This window comes from Pundamilia nyererei, unplaced genomic scaffold (genome assembly GCF_000239375.1).
Source record: "Pundamilia nyererei isolate P.nyererei 1_Seehausen unplaced genomic scaffold, PunNye1.0 scaffold00203, whole genome shotgun sequence".
NCBI lineage: Eukaryota > Metazoa > Chordata > Actinopteri > Cichliformes > Cichlidae > Pundamilia > Pundamilia nyererei.
In genome coordinates this window covers 256,982-268,148 of record NW_005187604.1, presented here as the reverse complement: position 1 = coordinate 268,148, position 11,167 = coordinate 256,982, and the positions used below count along the sequence as shown (strand labels likewise).

Below are 11,167 nucleotides of genomic sequence, written 5' to 3'. Positions count from 1 at the left end.
CACCGGAGTTCCCCCACTTAAAATGATGACAGAGGTCAGTAATTTGCACCAGAGGTACACTTCAACTGTGAGAGACAGAATGTGAAAGAAAAATCCATGAATCCACATGGTAGGATTTGTAAAGAATTTATTCGTAAATCAGGGTGGAAAATAAGTATTTGGTCAATAACAAAAATACAACTCAATACTTTGTAACATAACCTTTGTTGGCAATAAAAGAGGTCAAACGTTTACTATAGGTCTTTACCAGGTTTGCACACACAGTAGCTGGTATTTTGGCCCATTCCTCCATGCAGATCTTCTCGAGAGCAGTGATGTTTTGGGGCTGTCGCCGAGCAACACGGACTTTCAACTCCCGCCACAGATTTTCTATGGGGTTGAGGTCTGGAGACTGGCTAGGCCACTCCAGGACTTTCAAATGCTTCTTACGGAGCCACTCCTTTGTTGCCCGGGCGGTGTGTTTTGGATCATTGTCATGTTGGAAGACCCAGCCTCGTTTCATCTTCAAAGTTCTCACTGATGGAAGGAGGTTTTGGCTCAAAATCTCACGATACATGGCCCCATTCATTCTGTCCTTAACACGGATCAGTCGTCCTGTCCCCTTGGCAGAAAAACAGCCCCATAGCATGATGTTTCCACCCCCATGCTTCACAGTAGGTATGGTGTTCTTGGGATGCAACTCAGTATTCTTCTTCCTCCAAACACGACGAGTTGAGTTTATACCAAAAAGTTCTACTTTGGTTTCATCTGACCACATGACATTCTCCCAATCCTCTGCTGTATCATCCATGTGCTCTCTGGCAAACTTCAGACGGGCCTGGACATGCACTGGCTTCAGCAGCGGAACACGTCTGGCACTGCGGGATTTGATTCCCTGCCGTTGTAGTGTGTTACTGATGGTGACCTTTGTTACTTTGGTCCCAGCTCTCTGCAGGTCATTCACCAGGTCCCCCCGTGTGGTTCTGGGATCTTTGCTCACCGTTCTCATGATCATTTTGACCCCACGGGATGAGATGTTGCGTGGAGCCCCAGATGGAGGGAGATTATCAGTGGTCTTGTATGTCTTCCATTTTCTGATGGTTGCTCCCACAGTTGATTTTTTCACACCAAGCTGCTTGCCTATTGTAGATTCATTCTTCCCAGTCTGGTGCAGGTCTACAATACCTTTCCTGGTGTCCTTCGAAAGCTCTTTGGTCTTGGCCATGGCGGAGTTTGGAGTCTGACTGTTTGAGGCTATGGACAGGTGTCTTTTATACAGATGATGAGTTCAAACAGGTGCCATTCATACAGGTAATGAGTGGGGGACAGAAAAGCTTCTTACAGAAGACGTTACAGGTCTGTGAGAGCCAGAGATTTTCCTTGTTTGAGGTGACCAAATACTTATTTTCCACCCTGATTTACGAATAAATTCTTTACAAATCCTACCATGTGAATTCATGGATTTTTTTTCACATTCTGTCTCTCACAGTTGAAGTGTACCTCTGGTGCAAATTACTGACCTCTGTCATCATTTTAGGTGGGGGAACTTGCACAATCGGTGGCTGACTAAATACTTTTTTGCCCCACTGTATTATTATTGTTGTTACTCTCCTGTCAGTTCCTTAGTCAGACTGTTTCATTTATTTAATATCGTCTATTAAAAAACATTTTCTTTGTGATGCAAAAAATAATATTCAGGCCTTTTTTCGATTCTTTGCTTCTGTTTTGTTCATTTGTACACTTAAAAAACAATTAAAACAGTCAACTGGTTTTAAAAATTCATTGTCTGATGGGTTATTTCTTTCCAGCACACTACTAATCCACAAACCACTAAATAATGGTTGTATTAAATGCATAATGCACAAATTATCACGTATGCACGAAATGTTAATATTGGTGATGCTGGGGTACGCACTTTCTGATGGGTTTGGCTAGGGATGGGGGCCTTAAATGAAATTCTACTCATAAAACTTTGGGCTGGCTCTGGTCACATAAATAATATTAATATTACATACATCACACTTATTAGATTTTTCATGTGTGATCTGGAGAAGAACATGCAGTTATTTGTATCTGAATTAACTGACTAATTATCAGTTCAGGGTTTATGATAATACTGCCCCAGTTATCTACACGTTTTATTTACAAAGTGAACAGGATGGGGCTTTGTACTGACCCCCGTGGAACGCTGTTTGTGATAAACCAGACTGAACGACGTCAGCGACTATTGCATGAGTTCCACCAGAAAACTGTGAAGCTAGTTACATTTTTTCATGTAAAAATCAATGACTCTTAGCCCTCTGTAAAAAAAAATATTAGAGTCCACCGTGTGAACAATGCAACACTCCTGTTAGTCTAGAGAACAGATTTTGTAATTTTCTGTCTTACATGCTGCAGTGAAGGTGCTACATCATGCTCTAAAAACAAAAGTACAGTGTTCAGATAATAATTTTTCTGAGCACTAATTTATAAACCATTACCAATTGTTGTAACTTGTCATGTGAATTACTGTTCACAGTATAAGCGTGTCTTAACACCACATTAAAGCATATGCATAGTTAATGACACTAATGATGGCTATGAGATCTAGGATCCTGGTTGTGGTGCATCCTGTGTAGTGACACAGCTTATTGAGAGGACTGAATGAGTTAATGTTATTTGTTCCACGTGTGCCCAGTGAGCTGCAAAACATCCTGTGTGAAGGGTGTATATGCACAAATTCCTTTGCCAAAGGTTAACATGTGTATGTGTACTTGACCAAAAAAAGTCCTGTTTTTCTGCATTAGTAAAATAGTGAGATCGTAATTTTTAAAAATGGCCTTCTTGTTCTGAATTCACACAATATCTTAAAAGAGATGGAGCCTCCTTTGACTTGAAAGCTGGATTTCATTCAGAATAAAGACCCTCTTGCTTAGATTGCTGTTTTCTTTGGGTACAGATTTAAAACACTAACCCCGGGAGATACCAGCATACCAACAGTTTAAGCTCTTGGTTCAGTTACAAATGGAAAACATTCATTTTGTAAGGTTTAAAAGAGGGACTCCCCCCTCATGTACCTCACAGTGGTTTGTTCCACTGCCTACAATTCCCTAAAGGATGAACAATGTGTGAGACACTATTTTCCTACTTCGTACAGGTAAATATGTTTACCATTGTAACCAGACTATGTCTTATTACAGCGCCATTATCTGACTTGTGCTTCACTGGGGCCCCATACTGTTAAAGGGCCGCTGGAGGCTGGAAGTCTGTGCACATTAATAACTTTATAACTCAATGTTCAACTGCTTTTGTTTGGTTCTTATTTTTGATATTAATTTATTTCCCACGGGTCCGTCCACCCCATTTCAAAACCTCTGGATATGGCCCTGCTTCTGAGCCTCCACATGTCCGGCCTAAATGCATTTTAGATGATTGGCCTTATAGAGCTTACAGAAAATGTCCAGTGAGCGGCAGTTCTCTGGGTGAAAATGCATCGTTGATGACAGAAGTCATAAAGGTCAGAGGAGAGTAGTCTGACTGCTTTAAGCTGACAGGAAAGCAACAGCAACTCTGTTACAACCAATGCAGAAGAGCACCTCTACACCATGACGTGCAGAACCTTGAATCAGAAGACATCAGTCAGCTAAGAACAGGAAACTGAGGCTACAGTTCACACAGGTTCATCAGAATTGGACAGTTGGTCAGATGAGTCCTGATTTCTGAGCACGTTCCTCATGTACACTCACCGGACTCTTCCCATGTTTTAAATTATTATTGTATTGAAGTAAATTTTAAGTTAATGTGAACATTCCTGGTGTAACAGAAAGCATTTTATCAGGAAGGTGATTTCAATACCATGATGAAATACATTTCGGAATTTTGCTACCCACTTGGTATCAATAATCCACTCAGTAATTTTCATTGAAAATATTTCTTTGGTTGAAAGGTAGTTCCACAGTAAAATGTTCCCTGTGAGCATTAAATGAAACTCCGATGTGAGTGAATAACCTGGGTGGATTCATCACACATGATATAAAACAAGACTCGGAGCAGAGCAAAGAGTTCTTTCCAGGCATGATTTATTGAAAACACACCAAATTTATATTCTACAAACCAGTATTTTTCCGTTATGTTTAACAAGCGTAATAATTGCCTCTGGGTATTAGTAAAATTAACATACATTCTGTCACTGTGGCATCGCCTCTGCTCGCTACGAAAGCATTAACAACTGTACTCCTCTAGGAAATCCAACCAATTCTTCCAACGAGTCTATCTTTTTAAAAGTTTATAATACAATGTAATAGAGGGCAGAAAGCCACCAACAGTCTAAACTACTCAGGGGCTGGGAGTGGGTGAGGGTCGGGCTGGGTGTGGTGGTGGTGATGATGCAGGATCCATGAAGTGATGGGCGGAGTCGAGGGAAAAATGAGAAGAGGGGCTGACAGGGGGGGAGGAGAAGGTGAACATAGGGAATGGAGAGATGACAGCTGAAGGGGAGGAATAGAGTTTATATAAAACACTTATCTTTATCTACCATGGAAAAGGTTAAGGCACATGATAGGTACAAACACATCTGCTACTGAGTAGTACAGTTACTTTATTTTGACGGTCTTGATTCAGATATATCTACACAGGTAGGCCTGTTTGATTTAGTGTGTGTGTGTGTGTGTGTGTCCATGTTTATTTTGTAAATGTACATAAGGGCAGCACATCCACAAAACCTAAACCCCCTGTTTTTTTTTTTTTTAAATGTGTGTAAATACAACTCCAGATCCTTTGGTTGTGGCACTGCGTAGTGCAGTTAGGAACAGACAGTCATGTGGGTCTAATGACAGCACACACGTCTGAGGACACACACACACGAAAGGGATGCTGGGTATTATCGTGTTTTCTTTTTTAACTTGTGAAAATAAAATTTATACAATAAGTTGTTTGTTTTGTAGTTCATTGATTTTTACCACAACGTACATCTTTATAAACACTGTGTAAAATATGCAAGCTTCATAGAGTCACATACGTCACAAAGAAAAGTCAGACTTGAACGCAGGCACATGCCATTCGCCTTGATGACGCACGAGTGAAACAACCTCAGATTGGATTCTCTTCCACGGCGCTTTTCTTGCATCTCAGCTGCCCACCCTGTAACGCTGTAAAAATATATACTATATGGTCAAACTTGATGTTTGAATTTGTACAGAGGGATGCAACCTTCTTTTGTTGTTGTTTTGCCTCTAACCACACCTAATCATCCACCTGCACACTCTTCCTGCACACGAAGGACTTAGTTAATATCCGAATGACGTCACACACAAATAAAAAGACGACAAAATTAAAAAAACAAAACCTGGCACTTGGAAAGAATAGAATATAAACATCTGTACAGATTTTTCTTCATGCTCACGACTGAATATTTCTCTTTAAGATGTACTGGTGTCGGAGAGTCGATGGTACTTGCTTGGGGAAAGAAACACAACTTTCATTAACACTGCCACCTCTTATCAAGCTGTGTGACCTCTGACCCCTCCAGAGAGATAAAGTCAAACACAGATGCATCGCCTTCATAAAGAAAACTGCAGATAAATTTTGTTTTTCCTGTAACATTTTTTTTAAACACAAAATATAAATAGGTGATCGGCTGTGTAACGATAACTGACACACATTTAAGTTACGTGGTTATTTCTTGCTTACAAACATGATGAACTTCTATCAAATGAGATGTGCTTTCCAAACAATGTGATATTAATATACAACTAAGAAGTCAGTAAATGTCATTTTCTCCTTCATTTTTCTTTTTCTTTTCTTTTTTTTTTTTTTGTTCCTTTTGAGCCTAATATACATTTATATAAAACCCAACAACAACAAAAAACAAAAACAAATCCTTTTTGGATCCATCTTTCCAACAAAAAAGAACTTATGCCTGTCTTTTCAAAAGCACAAATCATTTATAAACAAAAACTCTTATATCCTCTTTAATACACATCATTGACATACAGCAACCAGCTGGGAAACCATGAAACTGCATCACTACGCAAACCTGGTGGTTACACACGTAATCACGGCTCTGTGAAGAAAAGTCGACACGCCGCCTGGCTCATTTGTGTCGACCACAGTTAAACAGGAAGTCTTTGTTGCTTTTGTTTCCATTTTCTCTTACTTTTGTGATGCAGTGCAAACAGAAACATCATCCCGTGTACTCACTATGTCACTTGCCTTCCTCCAGACTAGAACTTGCAGACTCCTCAGACTTTATAAAAATGGACATCAATCACCAGTTTGACACATTTGATATCAAAGCAAGGCTTTGAAATAACTTTATATAACTTTTTTTTTTCTTCAAAAAACACAGTGAACCCAAATGGATTTTAAGTTCATGGTGGGTCCTGCTGGGAGTACACGTTTTGCCACTATGCTACAGTTCTTCTTAGGCTCGCTTTCTTTCCTTTTCCATCCCATCAAACGAACATTCGGTGACCTTCAAACACATCTGTTCCAACCCATCACATCAAAATACCAGACTCTGATACTCTCCACAACCTACAAAATTTGATGCAGGCTAAAATAAAAGAACATTTTATTCCTCCATCAGGTTTCTCTCCAACACACATCCCATTTCTCCTTTCTTTGCTTACTTCACTTTCCCCATCACATATCCATCGTTCCGCCGGCATTGGTCTCGGTCTGTTTTTTGTCACTGGTTGCGCTCAACAAGAGTCAGAACTGTAAAATTCACATGATGTCCAGTGGGAATGTTGATATGACAAAGTAGTAGGAGTAGTCTCTTTTTCTTTTTTAAATTTTCTCTGAAAAGCATGACTGAATGCTGGCTGCTGCTGGGTAGTTGCCGTTGTGATCGTTATTTTTTTGTGAAATCCCCTTTTTCTGTACAAAGTCCAACTCCAAAGATGAGTTCCATGTGAAATGGCAGTGGTGATATGGGAGATCCTCTTCTAGCGTCACACAGTTGCTATTTTAAGCCTGAAGCACATGGACAAGAGAGACAATCAGTTTAAAGCAACAGTAAATGATGAGCTTCAGTACAAAATGCCCCCCCCCTTCCAAAAAAACCCATTATCAGTGATAAAAATCTGAATACTTCAATTTTAAATTATTTAAAGGACATGGCTGGCAACATTTCATATTCGCACTCTTGTCTGTAGAGCCCATTAAAAGACAAAAACTAAAATGTTGTCTTTTTTTCCATTTAAAATAATTCCCTGCTCAATTTTTTGGTTTTCTAGCTTTTTGTTTTGCTTCCAAGTAGCCAAATAAAATCATTACAGCTTTAACCACAGCTTCACCTTAGTTCACTTAGTGAGAGTGAAACTTTTGCAATTGCAATTAGGAACGAAACACTGCGTCATAAACAGTGTTTTTAGCATGAGTTTCGCTATTTACATCACATATCCAAATGTTAGTGTTAGGCCACTATATTTGTATGTAAGATAAGCTACTGTATGTTGACAGCATTCAGCTCTTATTACTATGAAGAAAAAAAAACATGAGTTATTAAGTTTGCAAATTCTTTAGCTAACTAGCATGCTAACACCTCGCTAACAATAACTTCATTACAGCAAACTAGACATATGGTGCCTAAATTACCTTGTAACCAAGAAAATATTAATGTCTTTAGGGACCATATGTTAGCGTTTCACTACTTGGTTCTGTATCCTGTGTAGGGATGTGTGCAATTACTCAACTAGGCTAGTCGTCTAGCTGGCTAATTGTTGCTGTTGTCACTAGTCTGTACCAGACTTGCGAGTAATTTAATGTAATTGTTAAAAATTTTAATTGAGGCCAATGCCGTAAATTATTGTGTACCAAATGTTAAGCAGCCATCTGCCAGCAGATGGCACAATGCTGTAGAGAAACACGATAAATCTGTTAATCCAGGCCTCATCTCTTTGTTAACACTACTGATCGCTTTCTCCAAAAGATGGATGGGCTCTCCCTTATAGTAGAGTTGCTACTCCTTTCACACCATATTTAACATTGGTTTAAGTGTTTTTTTCTTCTTCACTGTCTGTCTAGAGAATAACGTGTAATATTGATAATGCAGGATGCAAGGTGCTGCACAGTTAAGCAGCATGATTCATTATTGTAAAATGGCTTAGTTATTAGTTTTTGACATTTTCCATTAAACGTTTCTCAAATTTAAGTTAATATTTGAGTGTTTCTTAGTTTTAGACTAGTTGGGCTGTCTAATTTTCTAAGGTTAGTCTACTAAGAAATTAGTCACCAGGTGCATCCTTAATCCTGTGGCATACTTTTATATCCTAGTATTTAGTATTTAAGTATTTAGAGGACATGACATCGTCTTCTGTCACTGTCCCTGGATGGATGTGTCTTATATAACACATAGCAGTAAATAGCAAATGTGTGCATGCATCTATCTCAGCTGCTAGTGTACTGTGCAGGGACATCAGTGGGACAACAAGACAAAAAAATATCACCAGCCATTTCCATAAAAATATCACACCAAAACAGATTTTCTCAGCGTTGAAACAGCATGTTACTATTAAAAGTTGTGAATGCTAATTTGAATCTCTTTCTTGTCAGCAATCATATGGCATTATCACAGCACTTGAAAAATTGTGTCACTCTTAAAGCGTCAATCATGTCAATCCAGATGGAGAATGGAGGTGAGAGACAGCAAAACAGATGCTTAATGTGCTGTGTGAAATCCTGCGTGCGCTAAATGAAGTGAAGACGACTCACCTGATGATTCATCCTTATCATTACCTGTAGCTGGAAATTACAACAAATACCAAAAACCATACCATTCTATCTAAGATCTAGCCTTTGAAGTATTTCCTACGACAGTACGTTAGATGGAGATGAAAGAACTGAATGGCCAGTGATGAACATGACTGAGATAAAATGCTGTCAACGAAAAAGGCAGTGAGGTCTGACATGAGGATTCTGGCAGAGGAGAGGACGACAGCAGTGAGGCAGTTACTGAAGCTCACCCAGATCAGCTTAAATGGTCAATCACACTCTAAAGAAAACTGTTGCTAATGTACTGTAACTAGTAAATGCACACAAAACACACCCAAGTTGTTTCATACGATTTCTTGGATGAGGAACTGCTTCTTCTACCCAGCACATTTAATGAACTGGGTATGCCTAGAGTGTCATTTCCTGACATTTGTGTCCTCTATTTTGCTTTACAAGGAAAACAAACAACCAAGTAACATCTGCTTTAGGAGACAGGCTGGGTGGCAGCTGGTACGATCACACAAACTCTAAGCAGAAGACTTTAAGTGGTGTCTGGGACAGTTTTTTGTGAAAGTGTTATTTTGTCTGAGCCTTTCCGGTTGTTGGATTTCAGTTTTGCGTTCCGTGACGGTGACGACACCAGCAGAGCACTTTTGGCAGCACACTGACAAAAAAACAAACAAAACAAAAACTGGGTATCGGTTGTGTTACAGTGTGACACCTACAGGTCCTAACCAAGCATCCATATTTAAGGATGCTACTAATGTACGGTACATGACTGTTTAGAGAGGCTTCTAATAAACATTTATCTCTAATGGTGAAAAACAGCATTTAAACAAACAGTAGTAGAGATGTGTTTGATTCTCTCTCAACCACAGAAAAGTTTCTTTCTGTAACTTACACACAATATGATAATCTAAGTTACATAAGCCTATTTGAAATCACTCATACCAGAAATTTAAACACAAAACTTTCAAATCATCTACTTCAGATCTTAAAATATATGCACTCGGAATCGTGTCTCCTCTCCAAACACAATATATGGGAGTGCAAACTTGTGTGGGTTCCTGCATATTATACACACTGATTTCTGCCATCAGCTTATCAACTTGCATGAGTTCTTTATCTGAAATCGTCTCGCTTTGACCCGAGATATGTCGTGTACGACAACTGCAGACTTAGTATGTGTGTGTGTGTGTGTGTGTGTGTATCTTTTTCTTTTTCCGTGCTGCTTTTCATTAAGGCAAAACAGAGTCCCTGGAGGATCTCTCAAGGGTGCAGAAGAATGATTCCCCTTCATCATTTGCTGCCAATTTCAGCAAAGACTGTCAGGGGGAAGCAATGAGTGAGGATAGGTCTACATTTGAATGAGACGGGTGGTGCTGAATTGTGAACAGAGGACCAGCACCACCCTTCTTTTTATGTGATACAGAGAGTAGAAGTTTTTTGGGGGAGGTTTAAATATTAACCATTTGTTTTCTTGCACTTTCAAATTCTACGCAAAACAAATCCTCAAAAGTTGTTTACAATGTAATTTCTATGCAAAGAAAGAGGTGATTTCTCCACCTGACTGATCTGGGTGCAGGGTGACAGCAAGTCTACATGACAAAGTGTGAGGGTGAGAGGAAAACAGGCAGAAATGAGGAGCAGGCGGAGGATGAAAAGGATGCAACATGAAAGGTGCGAGGAGTTTCTCCTGTTTGCGATTTCAATTTTTCAGACCTACCATGCATGCATTTAGACCCAGGAGTCAACAGGCTGGGGCTTAACATCACAAGCGTCCACCAGACTGACTGCAGGCCTGTTACTCCTGATATAGTGTTTCCTATTTGTGTCATTCTGTAGCCAAAGGAGCACGGGTTAAAAAACAAAACACAGTCAAACATAAAAAGAGGTCAATACATTTCACATGTACACTCCTGCTTAAATACACATGCATCCAAGATCAGAGAAGCCGGTGTTAGTTCCCTGCCTTAAGGAAAGCTTGGAAAGAACTCGGGTTGATTACAAAACAGCGAACCAGAACATGCAAAAGAAAGAGGGAAGAGAGCGCGTTTTGGTAGCCAAGTTGCATTCAAAGCGGGCTGAACACCTCTGGGAAGTACAGGCAGCAGACTTAAAAGACAGCTTTGGAGCGATGCTAGCAGGCCTGTACACTCTGAAGACAAACAACTGTTTGCTGTGATTACCGCTGCCTTCTGAGCTGAATAAAGTGTTTGTGCTTTTAAGATGTGACACTATATCTTTAGCTCTAGTTAGCCTAAATATAGTTGTCACTGAAATATACTTCAGAAGCTGCTACACTTATTGTTGTTATTCTGCCTTCTGAATGAATGAGAAGTTTGGCTTTACTTTGTTCACTCAGCTGAAAAGCCTGAAACCCAAACTGTGATCGGTCCTATTATTTGCCCACGGTATGTCCACCACTACTAGCAATAATGGTGTCGTTAGTCAGGACTTGACACCTATATTCTTAAAACTTTGGTTTTAACTC

At 39.6% G+C, this 11,167-nt stretch overlaps 1 protein-coding gene across 10 annotated transcripts in view; it reads right to left on the bottom strand.

Annotated features, from left to right (window-relative positions):
* Positions 1–5,793: 5,793 nt before the first annotated feature.
* Positions 5,794–11,167, bottom strand: part of arvcfb (ARVCF delta catenin family member b) — a 242,479-nt gene continuing 237,105 nt past the window's right edge. For all 10 annotated transcript variants that reach the window (XM_005747739.1, XM_013914544.1, XM_005747742.1 and 7 more), the window contains 2 exons: positions 10,400–10,512; positions 5,794–6,933 (listed from right to left, as the gene is read on the bottom strand). In XM_005747739.1, coding sequence (XP_005747796.1) covers positions 10,411–10,512 — 102 coding nt within the window. In that variant the 3' untranslated portion in view covers positions 5,794–6,933; positions 10,400–10,410. The remainder of the gene's footprint in view (positions 6,934–10,399; positions 10,513–11,167) is intronic.